The 22,048-nt window shown below is 43.1% G+C and overlaps 1 protein-coding gene across 4 annotated transcripts in view; it reads right to left on the bottom strand.

The window, feature by feature from the left end:
• The window catches only part of RAB3IL1 (RAB3A interacting protein like 1), a 43,120-nt gene extending 21,072 nt beyond the window's left edge, over positions 1-22,048 (bottom strand). The window contains exons 1-2 of one of the 4 annotated variants that reach the window (XM_053899612.1): positions 21,459-22,048; positions 19,896-19,985 (exon numbers count right to left, since the gene is read on the bottom strand). In XM_053899612.1, the coding sequence (XP_053755587.1) occupies positions 19,896-19,985; positions 21,459-21,580 (212 nt within the window). In that variant the 5' untranslated portion in view covers positions 21,581-22,048. The remainder of the gene's footprint in view (positions 1-19,895; positions 19,986-21,458) is intronic. The other 3 variants (XM_053899614.1, XM_053899613.1, XM_053899617.1) reach the window with 3 other exon arrangements.

Here is a 22,048-nt window from a genome sequence, read left to right as displayed (position 1 = left end):
TCTAAACTATAAACCTTTGGGCGTGTTACTTTCTGTGCCTCAGTTTCCCCAACTGTAATATGGAATCTCACCCTCTAAGGCACACCAGGCCAGCTGCTACTGCCCCAGACATGCCCTACACCTCCGCTTTCCTCACACAATGTCCCCTACATCACATCCTACCCCCTGCTGATAAATCTCTTTTGCGAATACCCCCTCTGCCAGCAAGCCTTCCCCTGTGGCATGGGAGGGGGGGAGCCCTCAGACAGATGTCCACCTTGTGTCATGACGATTGGAACGGTCGGACACCCCCACGAGAAATGAGTGGCCCCGTGGGCAGAGGCTGGCCCGCACTCACCACCAAATCCTCAGGACCCCCTTGTCCGGGACGTGGTCAGGCTCAGTCTCCCCAAGATAGTTGGTGTGTTTCACCCTGTCTCATTTGGCTTGAAATCTAATCCTGCTTCTGCGGTTCCTTGGCTCTGTGGCCTTGGGGCAAATCACCTCACCTCTCTGGGACTCAGTTTCCTCATCTGTGAAACGGGCACGATTGTCCCCGGTGAGGTTGTGAGCGTCACAGAAGGTAACATCTGTGAAGGGTCTGCCACCCTTGAAATGAGAGTTTCATTTCTCTCTACTCCTTTCTCCCTCACCTTCCCTCTTCTTTCCTGTCAGCCTCTGAGTTCCCCGTGGGGGAGAAGCCGCCAGTTCCTGACTAGCAGTCACACCCCCCACCCCCCAGCCCTGCCCCGCGGATAACAATATCTCCTACTCAGGCTTTGGGCTTCGATGCTCTCAGCCTAATGCAAACCAGATGCTGGCCTTGCCTTTCCTGGCAGTGAATTTTCCATGGCCTGCTCCCACCCCCTTCCTGTTTTTGCTCCTCACGGATCCCCTGCTAAATTCTCTCGTGCCCCCACCTTCCTCTGCAGGGCAACCTCTGGGCCCACCTGGAAACAATTAATGGAAAACAGGAAGTGTGGAAAGGCGGGAGGTGGGGGAGGGTCTCTCCATCATCCCAACATGGCAGGAGGGAAAGGAGCTCAGTCCGGCTGGTGACAAAGTGTATAAGAGACAGTCCCTCGCTGCTAAGCACCAGCCAGCCCCTCGGGGAGGAAACGGAGTCAGAGTCGCTTTGGGGGCCGTAGAGAAAAAACTGCTACCTTCTGGACATTTAGGCATAGCTGGGACTTCATGGGGAGCTTTAAGGGCCTTGTCCTTGGCTGTGACTTAGAAAAAAATCGGAGCCAGAAGAGGCCCAGGCCTCGCTGTTGCAGATGAGGAAACTGACTTGGAGGCTCGTCCAGGGTCACTGGTGAGTCAGAGCCAAGAGGCAGCCGGGGACTGCTTGCCAGTAAAAGCTGCTCCCCGAAGTCACTTCCCGGGCTTGCTATCTCATCATCCCCGCTGCCCTTCCCCCGCAAGGAGCCCTGGGCCCCATCACGAGGATGCTCACAAGGCCACCCGCAGCACCTGGCCAGCCGGACCTGGATCTTCCCCACCAGGAGCCGGGCACTGGGAAGTGAGGCCTGGGGCAAGCCCTTGAGTGTGCGTGTTGGGAGCTCTACCTTTAGCCTCAGCCCCGTGAACCCCCTCGGGGCATCCAGGGCTGGCCCTCCTCGGGAGGACTCCACCATTCCCATGAAAACAACAGCCCGAGGGCTCCCTGAGAGCTCGGCTCTGGCCGCCCCTCCCTCGGCCAGCTGTGCTGAGTGTTTGGACAACTGGATGGAATGTTTTGCAGCTACAGTCCTCCCTGGGTCCCTGAGGTCAGATTTCAAGAGGGGCGGGGCAGAGGATGCTGGCTCCAGGGAGAGAGAGAGAGAGAGAGAGGCTCAAGAGGTCAAATAGGAGTCTGGAGCGCCCCCCCCTCCCCCAACGCCCTGCCCAGACCCGACCAAGACCACTGGCTGGCCAGCCCCAGTGCGGTGGGGAGATGGAATGAGCCTCAGGCCCCCGAGAGGAGGACAGAGCAGAGGGTGGAGGCAGCCAAATGGTGTCAGAGATTTGGTGGGGCCAACCTGGTGAGGTCAGGCCCTGGAGACAGTCTGGGCTCGGGGAGGGGTCAAGGCCCAGGACAGCACTTTGAGAACACTAAGATTGCGAAGATTCCACCACAGAGATGGGTCCATCTGCTACTATCCCCATTTTACAGATAGAACAATTGGGGTCCAGAGAGAGTAGACCATCCCAGGTGATGCAGCGTGCTGCGTGTAGAGCTAGAACCCAGGGCCCCAGAACCGAAGCTCACTCTTCTCATTATTTTCATGTTCCCACCCTCATCTCCAGCCCCAGAGACACACACACCCCCGCCACTGAATCGTCATCCTTCCTCTTCCTTAAAGGACGCAGACAAGGGGCGTCTGGGTGGCTCAGTCGGTTAAGCGTCTGACTTTGGCTCATGTCATGGTCTCACTGCTCATGAGTTCAAGCCCCGCATCAGGCTCTGTGCTGATGGCTCAGAGCCTGGAGCCTGCTTTGGACTCTGTGTCTCCCTCTCTCTGCCCCTCCCCCACTAGCGTTCTGTCTCTCTCTCAAAAATAAACAAACATTAAAAATAAAAAGGAATAACCTACGCAAGTGGGGGTACTGAAGGTTCACAAAGAGAACACACAGACGCTAGGCTTGCTGCCAGCCTCTGAGAGCATTAACCCACTGCAGACAAAGGCTGGAGGCTCTGGTAGCCAGAATTCCTGCGCCTTCTCCCACCCTGGGGCCAGAGGTCTCCCAGATTCCCCAACACAGCTGCTCAGGCCTCCCAGAGCCCCTTGAATCAGGCTGACAAGACACACAAGTCCTAGACCCAACTATATGGAAGACAGTTTGAGCCTCAGTTTGCTCACTTTGAAATTGAAAAGGTTACCTTTGCTCCACTTGCCTTGCCATCATATTGTGGGTGCTGATGACAAGGAACAGGAGGTTCCAGTGGGCCCCTTGGGAGACTTAAATATTTCCCAGCAATAAAACCTTTGGAGCTCACTTGAAGAAAGGAGGGAGGGGATTCCTTTGAGCCCAGATGGGTGTGGGAGTCCCACCGAGGTGCCTGGAGGCCTGGGTTAGATTCCTGGAGGTGGAACCTGTTTGGCCACTCCCAGCACCTGAGCAGGAAAGTTCTCGGCCACCTAATGGAATTCGAGAACCAGCCAAACTTTCAGAGGCAGGTGTGGCTAGAGGGGGTGGGTTGGCCCCACCTCACTCCCTTCCAAAATGGTGGGATGAGGCAGGGAGTCTTTTTTTTTTTTTTTTAAATATATTTATTTGTTTAAGTAATCTCTACATTCAATGTGCGGGCTCAAACTCAAGACCTTGAGATCAACAGTTGCATGCTTCTCCGACTGAGCCAGCCAGGCGCCTTGTGCCAGGATCTTTACATTTGATCGATTGGGTTCACCCTCAGACCACCCGATGTGGTCCTTCATTGCTTTCTGTTCCCATTTTAATCATGGAGGAATGGAGACTAGGTGAAAAGATTTGGCAACAGGAACAAGTGAAGAAATTAGGATTAAAAAAAATTTTTTTTAACGTTTATTTATTTTTGAGACAGAGAGAGACAAAGCATGAACGGGGGAGGGTCAGAGAGAGGGAGACACAGAATCTGAAACAGGCTCCAGGCTCTGAGCTGTCAGCACAGAGCCCGACGCGGGGCTGGAACTCACGGACCGCGAGATCATGACCTGAGCCGAAGTCGGCCGCTTAACCGACTGAGCCACCCAGGCGCCCCAAGAAATTAGGATTTTAATCCACATTGTCTAACTCCAAAAGCTCATGTTCTCATCCCTCTACCATTTATCCTCTCAAAGGGTAAGGTGAGGCTTTTTTTGAGAAAAGAGGGCTTGAAGAACAAGCAGGATTTAAATATACAAAATGGAGGATGGCATTCTATGCCAAGGAACACCAGGAACAAAGCCTTGGAGGTGGGACAGAGCAGGGCACACAGAGAGAAGCCAACTCTTCCCTTTGGCTGGAGCTCAAGCTGATTTGGGGGACACTAGAGAAAAGACTGGACAGGCAGTCTCGGAATGAATCACGAAACGTGTTAGAGGCCAAGTTAAAGAGTTTGGACTTTATTCTAAAGGCTCCAAGGAGACAGTTAAACATTTTTGAGCAGGGGAGTGACGTGATCAGAGCCCTGCTATGGGAAGATTAAATTAACAGCAGTGTGCATAGAAAATAGAAATGAACTTATCAAATATCCTGAGAGGTAAAGGCTTTCTAAACTTAGATGCATTTGAAGAGACCTCAAAAGGAAAAACCAATAGATCTGTTTACATTAAAATTTAAAACTTCTCCATCTTCCTCCTTTCACCAAAAAATAACCAAAATTAAAAGGCAAAAGGCCTAGGGAAAATATTCCCAGCAAGTGGCAAAGTGTTGACATCTTTAATATATAAAGAATTCACAAAAATCAATAAGGAAAAAAAAAAAGAAAAGAAATAGGAGTCCAGTAAACATGTTCATTCATTCATTCATGCATTCATTCAAGCAACATATAATGAGCATCTGTGTTGGGTGCTGAGAAGATATTAGTGGACAAAACAATTTATTTTAAAAAGTATTTGGAAACCTGGGAATGAGAGGGAACTTTATTAAATTGATGAAGAGTATCCACCAACACCCCACAGCCAATACCATTCTTTCTTTTTTTCTTTTTTTTTTTTTGGCAAATATTCTTAACGCTGAAATTCTAGAAACAATCTTTTAAAATCGGGAATGAGACAGGCATGGCTGCTATCATTACTTCTATTCTATACTATATTGGTGATTGTAGACAGTGCAAATAAGACTAGAAAAAGAAATTTAAGACACAAATATTGGAAAAGAAAAATCAGAACTCTTCTTTTTCCTAAATGATTGTCTACATGTCAAATTCAAAGGTTTAACTATAGAGAACAAACTGGAGGGGAGGTTGGGGGGAGATGGGGTAAATGGATGATAGGCTTTAAAGAAGGCACTTGTGGGGCGCCTGGGTGGCTCAGTCAGTTAAGCATCCGACTTTGGCTCAGGTCATGATCTCACAGTTTGTGAGTTTAAGCCCTGCGTCGGGCTCTGTGCTGATGGCTCAGAGCCTAGAGCCTGCTTTGTGGATTCTGTCTCCTGCTCTCTCTGCCTCTCCCCAACTCGTATTCTGTCTCTATCTCAAAAATAAATAAAACATTAAAAAAAATTTTTTTTTAAATAAAGAGGGCACTTGTGATGAGCACTGGGTGTTATACATAAGTGACGAATCACTAAATTCTACTCCTGAAACCAATACTACACTATCTGCTAACTAACTTGAATTTAAATAAAATCTTGGAAAAAAACCAAAACCCAAAGGACTCCATAGAGTCCTATTATTATTATCTATTATCTATATCTATTATTATAAAAAGAGAGCTTGGCGAAAAGGTTGGCTATAATATCAATATAAAAATTATTCACAGTTCTGTACACTGGTAGAAATTGGAAAAATAGAATTTTAAAAATACATTATTTATTATAGCAATAAACGATAAGAACCTATCATAAATCTAACAAAACACTTGCAAGACTTATTATAGAGGAAATTTTAATTTTGGATACAAATTATAATAATTATAGTATTATTATATAATCTAAATTATTCCAATAATAAAAATATCAAAATGATACAAATTCTAAAACTAGGTATTTCGCCAAAATGCCAGTTTTCTCAAATTCGATCTACGTATTTGATGCAATTGTAATAAAAGTTCCAACAGCGTTTTCCTTAAATATGACATGCTGATTTTAAAATTTATATAGAAGAGTAAAAATATCGAAGACATGCCTGAAGAATGAGGCACTTCCTTACTCCCCTGCTATCAGGACTTATAAAACTCTAGTACTAAAAACAGTATGATATTAGCTCAAGAATGAACATATATAGACTGATGAAATCAAAACCAGAAAAAGACCAACACATATCTGGAGCTCTGATGTTCAGATATAGCCTTGCTGATCAGTGGGGAAAGGAAGGGACCATCAAATACATCATGTAGGAACAACTGATCGAGTCTATGTGGATAAGATAATTGGAACCCTATCTCACACTATGCGGAAAAATTAATTCCAGCTTGATTACATATGGAAAGAAAAACTCTTAGAAAAAATTGTAGGAGAATATCTTTTTTACTTCAGAGAAAGATTTTTGAGTAATTTCTACACCCAACATGTGAGGTTCGAATCCACAACCCCCAAATCAAGAGTCATATGCTCTACTGGTAGAGCCAGCCAGGTGCCCCACGAAAGGAAGGATTCTAAAAAAAAATAGGGGCGCTTGGGTGGCTCAGTCAGTTGAACGTCTGACTTCGGCTCAGGTCATGATCTTGCGGTTCATGGGTTCAAGCCCCATATCAGGCTCTGTGCTGATAGCTCAGAGCCTGGAGCCTGCTTTGGATTCTGTCTCTCCCACTCTCTCTGCTCCTTCCCTGCTCATGCTCTGTCTCTTTCTCTCTCAAAAATAAATAAACATTAAAAAAAAATTTTAATAAAAAAAAAAACACATAAAAAGCGCTAACCATGAAGGAAGACTGATAAATCCAACTACATTAAAACCGAGAACTTCTTTTCATCAACTGACACCATAAAGTAAATAAAAAGATGAGCCATGGGGCACCTGGGAGGCTCTGTCGGTTGAGTGTCCAACATCAGCTCAGGTCAGGATCACGCAGTTTGTGAGTTCGAGCCCCGCGTCGGGCTCCGTGCTGACAGCTCAGAGCCTGGGGCCAGCTTCAGATTCTGTGTTTCCCTCTCTCTCTGCTCTGCCCCTGTTTGCACTCTCTCTCTCAAAAATAAAAACATTAAAAATAGTGATAATAAAAAATAAAAAGATGAGCCATAACCAACAAAGTTGTAGTATCTAGAACATAAAAGGAACAGGAACTCTCAAGTCAATTAAAAAATATATATATAATAATTAGAAAAATGGGCAAAAGATATGAACGAGCATTTCAGAGAAGAAACATTACAAATGGCCAATAAGGGTTCGAAAAGATACTCAAACCTAATCACGTTGGTTATCAGGGAAATTAAAATAAAACCACAGCGAGAGAGCATCTCACGTTCCCTAGGATTGGCAAAAATTAAGAAATCGGATAATACCAAGCGATGAACAAAACGCACATCCATCCACAACAACTATAGCATTGGTATGAGTGTAAATTGATAACTGCTTCGGTGAGCAATTTGACATTACCTTCTAGAATTGAACATTTGTGTGTGCCGTGACCAAGCAATTCCACTCCCAGGTATATGTGCTACAACAATTCTAGCACATTTGCACCAGGAAACGTGTGCAAGACACTTCATAATAGCAATCCAAGTGTCCAATGAGCAGGGGCTAGATAAATGCATCGTGTTATTCGTTTACAGTTCCTATAGCAACTGTATCCAGCTACCATAAACCAGGAGGCTTAAAACAACAGAAATTTATTTTTCCACCATTCTGGAGGCCAGAGGTCCAAAACCAGGATCACCGGGCCTCAGTGAAGATGTCAGTTGGTCTCTACTCCCTCTTTGAGGCTCTAGGGGAGAGTTTGTTCCTTGCCTCTTCCGGGGTCTGGTGGTAGCTAGTATTCCTTGGCTTGTAGCCACACCACTTCTCCATTATCTTCACATTGCCTTCTCCTCTTTCATTTGTGACAAATGTCACTCTGGCTCCCTCTCATAAGGACACTTGTGGTTGCATTTAGAGCCCCCCTGGGTGATCCAGGATAATCTCCACATGTCAAAATGCTTAACTTAATCACATTTGCAAAGATCCTGTTTTTATGTAAGGCACAATATATTGGTTTAGGGGTTAGACTCTGATATGTTGGGGGGGGGAGGGCTTCCCTCCCCCCCCCCCAGTTTTCTGCAGTCTGCCATCAGTCTGTCACACACACAAAATACATTCACCCTATCCCAACATCTCCAAAAGTCTTAACCCATTGTAATATCAACCCAAGCCCAAAATCTCATCTAAATATAATCAGCTGAAACCCCCAAAATTCATCTAAACTAGGTTTGTAAGATTGGATAGAGTCCATTCTGGGGGGAAAAAAGTTCTTCTCCATTTCTAAAACTGTGAAACTAGTAACGAGTAATCTGTTCCCCTAATATGATGGAGTGGGCATAGTATAACAGTTACACACATCTTTACTCCAAAAGGGAGAAAATGGAAGAGAGAAAGGGACTGGTCCCAGGTAATTTCAAAATCCAGCAGGACAAATTCCTCCTCTGTCACCCACAGTTCCTGCCTCCACATCTGTGGTTCTGACTTCCAGGTCCAAGGCTCTGCCCTCTGGGCTTGAGGTTAATCCCTTTTGTCATTCTTCATTTTTTCTTAACAGTAGGCACATGTGTGAAGCTGAGTCATTTTATAAGCCTATTTCCTGCCTCTAGAATCGTGGGAGTCCAATAGCCTTCCTTCTTTCCATTCCGTCTCTGTCCCTTTCCATCTAAGATGGCAGCGTTTCTGCTGGTATAACTCTCAAAAGTCTTGTGGGTCTCCTGTGTATGTCACAGAGATTCACATCATTACAGACAGCCCTCCACAGATCTCTCCTGGATAATTCTATCTCTATTCCTGGCTTCTGCTGAGATGGTTGAGTGGATCTATGAGTCATACACTTAATATCCTCAAGACTAGCAAAAAGCTGTTCCACCACACCCATGGCCTTCTCCCTAGAGCACGTTGTTCTAACAGTAAATCGCCTAATTTTAGTATATTTCACAGTTCGGAAAGGTTGCAAATTTCCCCCATCATCATGTGCTGGTTCCTTTTGATGTAACAGTTCTTTCCCTGAGATATCTTTTTCCTCTCTCATTTTATGATAATCAGCAAGAAAAAACCAGGCCGTATCTTTAACATTTTGCTTGGGAATCGCCTCAGCTAAAATCCAAGTTTATCACGTACAAGTGCTTCTAACAGTGCTTCTCGAAATTCTTCCAGCTTCTACCCATTACCCATTCCAAATCTATCTTCACATTTTTAGGTGTTTGTTACAGCAGCATACTACTCGATTCCAAAATTTGTATTAGTTTGCTATGGTAACTGAAACAAATTAACACAAACTAGAGGGCTTTTCGCAACAGAAATTTATTTCACGCCATTCTGGATGCCCGAAGTCCAAAATGACTATCACTGTGCCCAAACCAAGATGCTGGTAGGTCCGTGTCCCCTCTCAAGGGTATAGGGGAGACTTCTGTTCCTTGCTTCTTCCAGCTCTGGACAACTGCTGGCATTCCTTAGTTTCACTCCAATTTCTGCTTCCAATGATCGCTTTGCTTTTCCTCTTCCGTCCATGTCAAATCTCCTCTTCCTCCCTCTTATAAAGAGGCATGTGATTGACTTTGGGGCCCACCCTGATAATCCAGGATAATATCCACACACTTCAAGATCCTTAACTTAATCACAGCTGCAAGGATCCTGTTTTCAATAAGGTAACATCCACAGGTTTCCGGGACTAGGACCTGATGTCTTTGGCGGGGCGGTAGGGTGGGGTGGGGGGCAGTTTTCATCCTATCATAGTTCTGTTCTTATAATAGAACTTTAAACAGCAACGACAGTGAATGAATATTTATATGTCACTTACTTCACTCCCTACTCCAATGTAAGCTGTGTGAGGACAGGGCCTTGTTTCACTCACCACTGTATACTCAGTCCCTGGAAGAGTGACCACCAGGTAAATGGTACCCAATAAATATTTGCCGAATGAACTACTAAGGTGGATATTTATATGAAGAATAATACAAGTAAATAGAAAATTTTATGGTATAACATCAAGTGAAAAAATCAGTATGCAGATTTTTATATATAAGGTAATTATTTTCACATAAAAATTCTACACTAAAAAAAAAAAACAAAACTGGGGATGTAGGGAACTCCTAGAGTCCATCACTCCACAAAAGCAGCTAACAAACTGGCAAAACCATCAAAATCAGTTTTACCAGAACTCTGGAAACAGCTCAAAGTTTAGAGCAACCAGGTGAACACTTATCAAGAAACAAACAACAGGGGCGCCGGGGTGGCTCAGTTGATTAAGCCTCCAACTCTTGATTTCAGCTCGGGTCATGCTCTCACCGTTCATGACATCAAGTCCCATGTCAGGCTCTGCTGACTGTGCAGAGCTTGCTTGGGATTCTCTCTCTCCCTCGCTCCCTCTGTTCCTCCCCCTGCTTCCTCTGCCTCAAAATAAATAAATAAACATTAAAAAAAACAACAAACAAGAAAGAAACAGCTGAATTTCACCAAGAAAGCTTCATGATAATTTCACTTACTTTGGCCATCCCCCGCTCGCCAGCTCTGTGGCAGCCTCTTGAAGACAGTAACCTTGAAGACAATATTCCTGGTGTGAGTTCCTAGTATCAGAGGAAGCAGAACAGACCTGCTACAGAAAGTATTGGGGCTGTTTGTTTTGACCTGTCTGGTGGCTCTCTGCATGTCTGGCTCAAAGGGCTTGCCTTTGTTTTGCCTAATGCAGAACTCTCCCAGAACCGAGGGGGCATTTGTTGAAAATATATAAAGGCCATGCGATTGGCTGCTGCCAACCGGGACAAATGATCACATTTGGAGAAAACAACAAGCAAATAAAAAAGCTTAGGAAGAAAGGCTGGAGGATAAAATGATTTAGGGAACAAGGACTTTGAAAAGCTCCTACAGCGGCACCTGGGTGGCTCAGTCAGTTGAGTGTCTGACTCTTGATTTCGGTTCAGGTCATGTTCCCAGAGTTGTGGGATGAAGCCCCATGTCAGGCTCCACACTGAGCGTGGAGCCTGCTTAAGATTTTCTCTCTCTCTCTCTCTCTCTCTCTCTCTCTCTCTCTCTCCCCCTCTGCCTCTCTGCTCCTTTCCCCTGCTCATGTGCATGCTCTCTCTCTCTCTCTCTCTCTAAAAACAAAAACAAAAACAAAAACAAAAAGTTCCTACATATTCCTGGGAATAGAGGTCCATATGCATGCCCAGGGCTGGGTACATGCTCAGAAAAGCCCTGACAAGGCCCTAAGATCTTACCTCTAGCTGATCACCAGATTCTCTGCAAGCAGGAAATGAGGGCCAAAGTAGAGTTGTAAATTGCATGACGGATTGTTGAAGGCATTTCCCAATCTACATACAGTGCTCATCTGCAAAGACTGGGAGGTTTTGTTGTTGCTGTTCTAGGCATTTAAGGAAATCTCTGTCAAATGACTAACTGACCACTAAGCTAATGACACAGACACTTTGGTGGCCATGGACAACAAAAAATAGATTTTCCAAAGTTAGTTCCTGAAAAGTCACTAAACTAATAAACAATAATTTCTATCACAAGCAGCAATAAGTCTTAGCATGGTAGGAAATCCTATTCCCAGAGTTGTTTCATTATAATACTCAAAATATCCAGTTTAGAAAAAAAAATATGATGCATCAAAGGGAGCATGGCTTAGACATGGTGGGGGCGATGTCCTTGAGGAAGCACAGATATTGGATATAGAAGACAAAGGCTTTATTTTCTCTTATTTTTTTTAAATTTTTTTTTCAACGTTTATTTATTTTTGGGACAGAGAGAGACAAAGCATGAACGGGGGAGGGGCAGAGAGAGAGGGAGATACAGAATCGGAAACAGGCTCCAGGCTCTGAGCCATCAGCCCAGAGCCTGACGCGGGGCTCGAACTCACGGACCGCGAGATCGTGACCTGGCTGAAGTCGGACGCTTAACCGACTGCGCCACCCAGGCGCCCCGAAGACAAAGGCTTTAAATCAACTATTTAAAATATACTCAAAGATATAAAGGAAACCATGTGTAAAGAACTAAAGGAAAACATGATAATTATTTATCTCACCAGTCAGAAAATATCAATAAGGAAACAAAAGTTATAATACAGAAACAAATTCTGGATTTGAAGAGAATTAGCTGAAATGAAAAATTGACTAGAGTTGTTCAACAACAGATTTGAGCAAGCAGAAGAAAGAGTCAGCCTACTAGAAGATAAATCAATTGAGATTACCCAGGCTGTGGAACAGAAAGGAAAAAAAACATGAAAAAAAAAAGAAACAGAACCAAAGAGATGTATGAGACAACATCATGCATACTAACAAATGCATAGTGGAAATTCCAGAAGGAGGGGCAGGGGAGAAATAAGAAAGATATAATGGCTAAAAACTTCTAAATTTGAAGCAAGACTTAATCTACACATCCAGGAAGCTTAATTAACTTCAAGTAAGATAAACTCAAAGAGATCCACACCAGGACATAATCAAACTGTAGAAGGCCAAAACCAAAAAGAGAATCTTTAGAGCGAGAAAAGTGACTAATCACATACAAGAGAACCTCAGATTCTCCAGCTGATTTCTCATCAGAAACTTTGGGGGCCATAAGGAAGTAGGATAATATATTTGGAGTTCTGAAAGGGAAGGAAAAGGCAGCAAGGAATTTTTATCTGGCAAAACTATCCTTCAGGAATTAAAGATAAATCAAGACATTTCCAGAATAACAAAAATTATGAGAATTTGTCACTAGTAGATTTTCTTTACAAGAAATGTTAAAGAGAGTCCTTCAGGCTGATATGAAAGGATAGTAGACAGTAACTCAAATCCATATGAAGAAATGAACACTGATATAAGTAAATATAAGTCAGCAATGATGAATTCTTTTAATGTAACTTTTCTTTTTTTCTTATATAATTTAAAGGACAACTGTAATAATTATAAATCTATGCTGATGGATACCTAATATATAAAGATGTAATTTGTGATGCTAACAACATAAAGGACAGGGAATGGAACTATAGAAGAACAAAATTTTTTTATACTATCAAAACTAAATTGGTATTAATTTGAACTAGATTTTATAAATTAAGATGTTAATTGTAATCCGCAGGTCAACAACTAAGAAAATAAAATATATCTGGTAACAGAAACAACAAGGGAATCAAAATGTTACATTAGAAAACATCAAACACCAGGGCACCTGGGCGTCTCAGTCAGTTGAGTGTCCAACTTGGGCTCAGGTCATGATCTCGCGGTCTGTGAGTTCAAGCCCCACGTTGGGCTCTGTGCTGACAGCTCGGAGCCTGGAGCCTGCTTCCAATTCTGTGTCTCCCTCTCTCTCTGCCCCTCCCCCACTCATGCTCTGTCTCTCTTTCTGTCAAAAATAAATAAACATTAAAAAAAAAAAAAAAGAAAACGTCTAACACAAAAGAAGGAGGAATTGAGAAACAACAAGATATAAGACATATAGCAAACAAAGTGGCAGAAGTAAGTTCTTATTAGTAATTGCATTAAATATAAATGGATTAAATTCTCTAATTAAAAGACAGAGGTTAATGGAATGGATTAAAAAAACACATAATGCAATTATATGCTGTCACAAGAGTCTTTCTTTGGCTCAAAAACTCAAATAGGTTAAAAGTGAAAGGATGGGAAAGATAATCCATGCCAAAATTAACAAAAAAAGAGATGAAATGGCTGTACTACTATTTTAAAAATAGGCTTTAAGGCAAAAATTATTAAAAAAGACTTTATAAATTATTTATATTTTTTTCATTTATAACTATAAATTATTAAAAGAGAGGTATTGTATAATGATAAAAAGCTCAATCCATCAAGAAGATATAACAATAGTAAACATATACTTAAGAGAGAAATAAACATTACAATAATAATAAGGACTCCAATACTCCACTTCCTTTTTTTTTTAATGTTTATTTACTTTTGAGAGAGAGAGAGCACAAGCAGGAAAGGGGCAGAGGATCTGAAGGAGGCTCGTCACTGACAGCAGAGAGCACAATGCAGGGCTCGAACTTACCGATCATGAGATCATGACCTGAGCCAAAGTCGGACACTTAATCAACTGAGCCACCCAGGTGCCCCTCCAATATTCCATTTTCAGTAATGGATAGAACTACTACACAAAAGACAAACAAAGAAATAGAAGCATTGAACAACACTATAAACCAACTAGACCTAACTCCACCCAACAACAGCAGAATATACATTCTTCTCAAGTAAGCATGGAACATCCCTCAGGATAAACCATGTTTATACCACAAAACAAGTCTCAATACATTTAAAACTACTGAATGCATTTGAAGTATTTTCTCTGACCACAATGACATGAAACCAGAAATTAATAAATGCGATATGTGAAAATACAATAATACTTTTACATGCCCAATGGCATAAAAAGAAATCACAAGGGAAATTAGATGAGATGAATGAAAATAAAAACAGCATATATTAAACAGAAGAAAGATCTCAAATCAATAACTAAACTTCCAACTTTTTTTAAATGGGCCCAAAGAAAATGTATTGAATATGTAACTGAATGTCCAGAAGTAGGACTTGCTTTAGACATGGACTGTTTCAGGGGCTCAAGCACTGTCCTCAAGATCCAATGTCTCTCTTGTCCTCTTCCTGGTTTAACTGTATTCTCAGACTGGTGCTCTCTTTGGTAGCAAGATATTTACAGAGTCTCCAACCTCATAACTCAACCTCACTCAAGTCCCACCCTAAACTTCAACTTAAGGAACTTAGAAAAAACCAAACTAAACCCAAAGTCAGCAGAAGGAAGGAAATAAAGATTGGAATGGAAATAAAGGAAATACAGAATTGAAAAACAACAAAGAGAATCAATAAAAACAAAAGATGCTTCTTTGAAAGGAGTTAACAAAATTGATGAATTTTTAGTTAGAATGACAAAAAATAGAGATAAAAGATTCAAACCACTAAAATCAGGAATGAAAGTAGGGACATTGCTATCAACTTTATAGATACAAAAAGGATTGTAAGATAATATGATGAATAATTATATACCAAAAAATCAGATAATCTAGATGAAAAGAAAATTTCCTAGAAGACACAAACTACTAAAACTGACTCGAGAACAAATAGAAACCTGAATAGACCCATAAGAAGAGACTGTGAAAGTAAACAAAAAATTTCCAGTAAAGAAAATGCTAGGACCAGATTGTTTCACTGGTAAACTCTCTCAAATATTTAAAGAAAAATGAATACCAATCTTTCTCAAACTTTTCCAAAAAATAGACTCTGCTTCCTAATTCATTCCATGATGCCAGTGTTACTTTGATACTAAGGCCAGACAAAGAAATTATAAGGAAAGATATCTATAGGCCAATATTCCTTATGAATATAGATGTAAAAATTATCAACAAAATACTGAGACATTTGAATCCAGCAATTAAAATGATCATACTGTATGGGCAAGTGGGATTTATCCCAAGAATGCAAAGGTGGTTCAACTTATGAACATTAATCAATGTAATACACAGTATTAATGGAATAGAGGAAAAGAGTCGCATGACCATGTCAACGGATGTAGAAAAATAATTTGATAAAACCCAACACCCTTACTGATGAACCTTGAAAATATTATGGTAAGTGAAATAAGGCAGTCACAAAAAGACAAATACTGTTTGATTCCACTTATATGAGATACTTAGAAATGAACTATTGGGACCTCATCAAGATAAAAAGCTTCTGCACAATCAACAAAATTAAAAGGCAACTGACAGAATGGGAGAAGATATTTGCAAATGACATATTGGGCAAAGGGTTATTATCCAAAACCTATAGAGAACTTATCAAACTCAATACCCAAAAAACAAGTGATCCAGTGAAGAAATGGTCAAAAGATATGAACAGACATTTTTCCAAAGAAGACATCCAGATGGCGAACAGACATGCAAAAAAGATGCTCAACATCACTCATCATCAGGAAATACAAATCAAAACCACAATGAGATACCACCTCACCCCTGTCAGAATGGCTAAAATTAACAACTCAGGAGACAACAAATGTTGGTGAGGATGCAGAGAAAAGGAAAACCTTTTGCACTGTTGGCGGGAATGCAAACTGGTGCATCCACCCTGGAGAACAGTGTGGAGGTTCCTCAAAAAATTAAAAATAGAGCTAACCTAAGACCAGCCATTGCACTACCAGGTATTTATCCAAAGGATACAAAAATGCTGATTCAAAGGGGCACCTACACCCAAATGTTTATAGCAGCACTATCGACAATAGCCAAAGTATGGAAAGAGCCCAATGTCCATTGACTGATGAATGGATAAAGATATGGTATATATATACACAATGGACTATTATTTGGCAATCAAAAAGAATGAAATCTTGCCATTTGCAACAACCTGGATAGAACTAGATTGTATCATGCTAAGCGAAATAAGTTAGTCTGAGAAATACAAATATATCATTTCACTCATATGTGGAATTTAAGAAACACAACAGATGAACATAGGGGAAGGGAAGGAAGAAGAACATAAGAACAGAGAGGGAGGCAAACCATAAGAGACTCTTAAATACAGAGAACAAACTGAGGGTTGCTGGAGGGGTGTTGGGTAGGGGGATGATCCAAATGGGTGATGGGCATTAAGGAGGGCATTTGTTGGAATGATCACTGGGTGGCTCAGTCAGGTAAGCGTCTGACTCTTGATTTTAGCTCAGGTCATGATCTCATGGTTGGTGAGTTCAAGCTCCATATTGGGCTCTATGCTGACACTGTGGAGTCTGTTTGGCATTCTCTCTCTCCCTATCAAAATAAATACATAAATTAAAAAAAAAAGAAATGGGTAAAATTTTAAATGTTATGTTGTGTTACATTTTACCACAATAAACAAAGTTTGGGGGGAAAACCCCACCTAACACCTTTCATGATAAAAATACTCATAAAACTAGGACTCAGAGGGAACTTTCTCAGCTCGATAACGGAGATCTGTGAAAATCCACAGTTAATATCATACTCAATGGTGAAAGACTGAAAGCTTTCCTCCTAAGATCAGAAACACTACGAGGATGTCTGGTCTTGCCACTTCTATTCAACATTTTACTGGAAGTTTTAGCCATGGGAAGAAAGTAAATAAAAGGCATCCAAATTGGAAGAGAAGTAGTAAAACTGTCTCTATTTGTAGATGGTGTAATCTTATATGTAGAAAATCCTAACGAATCCACACAGACACTATCATAGCTAATAAATGAATTCAGCAAAGTTGCAGCATATCAGATCAATGTGCAAAAATCAGTTGTATTTCTATACACTAGCAATGAACAATCCGGAAAAGAAATTTAGAAAAACAACTTCACTGGGGTGCCTGGGTGGCTCAATCGGTTAGGCGTCCGACTTCAGCTCAGTTCATGATCTCACGGTTTGTGAGTCTGAGCCCCCTGCATCAGGCTCTGTGCTGACAGCTCAGAGCCTGGAGCCTGCTTAGGATTCTGTATCTCCCTCTCTCTCTGCCCCTCCCCCACTCACACACACACACACACTCTCTCTCTCTCTCTCTCCCAAAAATAAACATTAAAAAAAAGAAAACTTCATTTATAATATTATAAAAAATAATATTTAGGAATAAGATTAACAAAGGAGTACAAGACTTGTACACTGAAAACTACAAAACATTGTTGAAAGAAATTTAAACAGATCTAAATAAGTGAAAAGACATCCTATGTTCATGGACTGTAAAGAAACAATATTGTAAAGAAAGCAAAGTGGTCTACAGACTCAACGTAATCTCCATCAAAATTCCAACTGTCTTTTTTGCAGAAATGAGCAAGTTGATCCTCAAATTCATATGGAATTTTAAGGGGTCCTACATGGCCCACATGATCTTGAAATGGGAGAACAAAATTGGAGAACTCACACTTCCCAATTTCAAAACTTCTACAAAGCTGCACAACCAAAACAGTGTGGTACTGGCATAAAGATATATAGACGAATGGAATAAAATCAGGAGTCCAGAAGTAAACCCATACATCTATGGACAAGTGATTTTCAACAAGAGTGGCAAGACCATTCAGTGGGGAAAGAATAATCTTTTCAAATAATAGTGCTTGGACAACTGGATATCTGCATGCAAAAGAAAAGAGTCAGTGGGGGGGACCTGGATGGCTCAGTTGGTAGAGCATGTGACTCTTGATCTCAGGGTCTGAGTTCGAGCCCCATGTTGGGTGTAGAGATTACTTAAAAAGGAAAAAAAGACAGGGCACCTGGGTGGCTCAGTAGGTTAAGCGTCTGACTTCAATTCAGGTCATGATCTCATGGTTTGTGGGTTTGAACCCCACATCAAGCTGTTGCCGTCAGCACAGAGCCTGCTTCGGATCCACTGTCTACCTCTCTTTTTTCCCCTCCCTGGCTTGCACTCTCTCTCTCCCTCTCTCAAAAAAAAAAAAAAAAAAAAAAAAGAAAAGAAAAGAAAGAAAAGAAAAGAAAAAGAAAAAGATAAAGACAAAGACAAAGACAAAGAAAAAGAATGAAGTTGCATCCCTACCTCTTACCACATACAAAAATTAACTCAAAATATGTCAAAGACCTACGTGTAAGACCTGGAGATACAGAACCATTAGAAAACTTAACAGTAAATTTTTATGACCTTGGATTTGGTAACGATTTCTTAGATATGACACCAAAAGAACAAAGAACAAAAGAAAAAATGAACTGAACTTTGTAAAAAAAAAAACCAAAAAAAACTTAAAAAAAATTTTTTAATGTTTATTTTTGAGAAACAGAGACAGACGTGAGTGGAGAAAGGGCAGAGAGAGGGAGACACAGAATCCGAAGCAGGCTCCAGGCTCTGAGCTGTCAGCACAGAGCCCGACGCGGGGCTCAAACTCATGAACTGTGAGATCATAACCTGAGCTGAAGTGGGACGTTTAACCAATTGAGCCACCCAGGCACCCCTAAAAACAAACAAACAAACAAACAAAAAAAACCTTTTGGGCATCAAAGAACATTCTCAAGAAGGTGAAAAAACAAACCAAAGAATGGGGAAAAATAGTTGTGAATCCTCTATATCTTGTAAGAGTCTAGCATCCAGAATATATAAAGAACTCTTATAACTCAAACAATAGGAATACAATCCAATTAAAAGATGGGAAATGGACTTGGATAGACATTTCTCCAATGAAGACGTGCAAATAACCAATAGGCACATGAGAGGTTCAACATCATTTGTCATGAGGGAAATGCAAGTCAAAACCACAAGGAGACACCACTAAGATAGCATGGTTTTGTTTTTGTTTTTGTTTTTTTTGTTTTTAAGGAAAATAACAAGATGGAGAAACAGGAATCCGTCAGGCCGTGCTGGTAAGAATGTAGAATAGTACAGCCACTGTGGAAAACAGGCAGCTCCTTGAGAAGTGAGCCAGAGAATTACCATGTGACCCAACAATTTCACTCTTAGGTATATACCTCAAAGAACTGAACGTTTTCTTTCTTTTTTTTTTTTTTTAATTTTTTTTTTTTAACATTTATTTATTTTTGAGACAGAGAGAGACAGACCATGAACGGGGGAGGGTCAGAAAGAGAGGGAGACACAGAATCTGAAACAGACTCAAGGCTCTGAGCTGTCAGCACAGAGCCCGACGCGGGGCCCGAACTCACGGACCGCGAGATCATGACCTGAGCCGAAGTCGGCCGCTTAACCGACTGAGCCACCCAGGCGCCCCAAGAACTGAACGTTTAAAGAAAAACATGTCTATAAATATACATAGTAGATAAAAAAAAAAATGGAAACAATCCAGATGTCCATCAACCAAGGAAGGAATAAACAAACTGGGGTATATCCATACGGTGGAATATTATTCAACCCAGAAAGGAATAAAGCACCAACATGTGCTATAATGTGGCTGAACCTTGAAAACATTAGGCCAAGGGAAAGAAGCCAGACATAAAAGGACAAACGTTCTTTGATTCCATTTATATGAAATGTCAAGAAAAGGCAAAACCATAGAGACAGAAGTAGATTGATGGTTACCAGGGATGGGAGAAAGGGGTGAACGGGGAGTGACTGCGTAATAGGTACTGAGTTTCCATCCGGGTGACGAACATGTTCTAGAATTAGTGGCGATGGTTGGATGAAGTAAAAGCCACTGAATTAATTGTACATGGAAAACGGTTAAAATCGTGACTTTGATGGCATGTGCATTTTACCTCGATGTTAAAAGACAGGAAGGAAATACATCAAAATGATAATCTTCGGTGATGTTGGTTTTCTTCACCGCGCTGCATTTTCCTAGCTGCCTACAATAAACATACGGTGCCAGAATAAACTTAAATCGCTCCTGTTGCTGTGTGAAACAAGGCTGTCCAACTGTCAGGTGCACACAGACCTCCCCGGGGGATCTTGTTAAAGCGCAGATTCTGATCGAGTGGGCTAGGGTGGGACCTGAGAGTCTGCATTCCCAGCAAGCTTCCCCCGACCTCCCCTGGAGCAGCCAGGCTCCTGAAATCAGCAGCCCAAGCAGCAGATGAAGCAGGTGCACCGCAGCGGAGATGCCCACACAGAGAAGACTCTTGCTTCTGGATGCCCTCCCCCCCGCCCCCGGGGGCCTATGTAGTGTAGGACCCACTGAGGTTTATCCGAAATTCAGATGTAACTGACTACCCTGTGTTTTTATTTGCTAACCCTGAAACCCCAGGCTGCGGTGGAGAAGAAGGGTTGAAGCTGTGGTTGTCCGAGCAACCTGGGGCTGAGACACTTCAAGGCCACTAAAGGCGGCTTGCTGGGTGGTCCCGTCGACCTAACAGATAGCCACCAACACGGCTTACTCCTCAGCTGGCCCGCCCGTCTGCCATCCTCCCCACTGCCCTTGGGTCTGTTTCACCCACCTGGCCCCCTCCTGGAGAAGACTGCCCTGGAAACTGGCACACAGACTCCCACCTGATCTGGCCGCCTGGTCCAGCCGCCCACAGAGCAGAGGAGTCCCCTCCAGGACACCGCTGCCAGGCAGCCTGACCTGCCGACCAACCCGGGGTCAGTAACCGAGGGCCAGGAGGCAGTCTGCAACGGCCTGGAGACTCGGGTGTGAGTGGAGGCTCGGACGAGGTACTTCGCTTCTCTCTGGGCCTTGACACCTACCTGTAACAGGTGTTACAGGTTACCTGTCAATAGAAGTATCTATTCTTTTATTCCCCAGTTCTATTCCCCAGTTCTGATGATGAGATGAAACCATTTCGAAATAGCGCTCCGTGCACTGCCTGGCACCCAGTAAACGCTCAAGATATCGGGGAAACCATAGCTTCTTCTCTTCCCCTCCCACAATGCCCAGCACGGGGCTAAGCACAGCTGACATTCGGCACGCACTCGTGGGAGCTGAACAGCAGGAACGTCCCGGAACAGTGAAGGGACGCACTGCTCTGACCTGGACAGGTGGCCTCCTCACACCCTCCCAGCTCTGCCTCTAATTCTTTGTGACTTGAGGTAAGTCCGTTCCTTTCCTTACGCCTCGGTGTCTTTGTCCACCAAGTAAGTGGGTGGATGAGCAGCCATCTGTGTTCTCTCACAGCCGTTAATGTGCCCATTCCACAGATCAGGAAGCCTGAGGCTACTGACTCGCATGCAGTGAAGGTGGGACAGCACCCAGGTCTTCTTAAACCCCGCGGGGTTCTTCAGGAGAAGCCTGGCCTGGGGTTCTCCCCCACCTCCTCACCTGCCCATTAGCCCCAGCTCTAAGCTGGCGGGGAAGGGGGTTGTGGATGGGGTCTGCGCCTCACCTGGCTGGCCTCGGTGGGGCAGAGTCCATGGGGACAGGGCCGCTCGGAGATCCCAGCGTTCTCCGAGAGGCTGTGGTGAATCCTCTTGCCTTTCGTATCCGGCTGGGCTGGCTCCAGACCATTCGATGCTATTCCATTGTCATCGGCAGGACTGAGCTTGGTGAAGCTGGGCCCGGCGTGTCCCAGCGTGTCCCAGCCTCTCCCCGTCCCCGTTGTCTTTCTACAGGAGCCGGAGCTCATGTGTTCGTCTCTTGGGATGTTGAGTCTACCCAGCCCTTCAGGGATCGGGGCTGCTGGCCCCAGTGTAGAGATGTTGTTATCTGTATTACTTACAGGCCCCAGGCTGGTAGGGTCCCTCCCCTCCTCTGACCAGATATGCCCAGCCCCCCTCCTTTTTCTCTCTTGGCTTCTGCCCTGTTCTTTCTGTGATTGGCCCAAGAGAGGGGTGTGGGCCGGCAAGTAGCCTGCACAGAGCCAGGAGGCAGCATCCAGGACTGGTTGGGCCACCCCAGGGCCTCCTGCCCACTGCCCCCCAGCCAAGCTGGGTCCTCTGCTTCCTGCCCAGCTGGGGCAGGCCTGGAAGGGCACAG

The sequence above is a fragment of the Panthera pardus genome, unplaced genomic scaffold (assembly GCF_024362965.1).
Source record: "Panthera pardus isolate Hobbes unplaced genomic scaffold, ASM2436296v1 HiC_scaffold_12, whole genome shotgun sequence".
NCBI classification, from domain to species: Eukaryota; Metazoa; Chordata; class Mammalia; order Carnivora; family Felidae; genus Panthera; species Panthera pardus.
The sequence above is the reverse complement of the archived record's forward strand: the minus strand, read 5'-3'. Positions and strand labels throughout refer to the sequence as shown.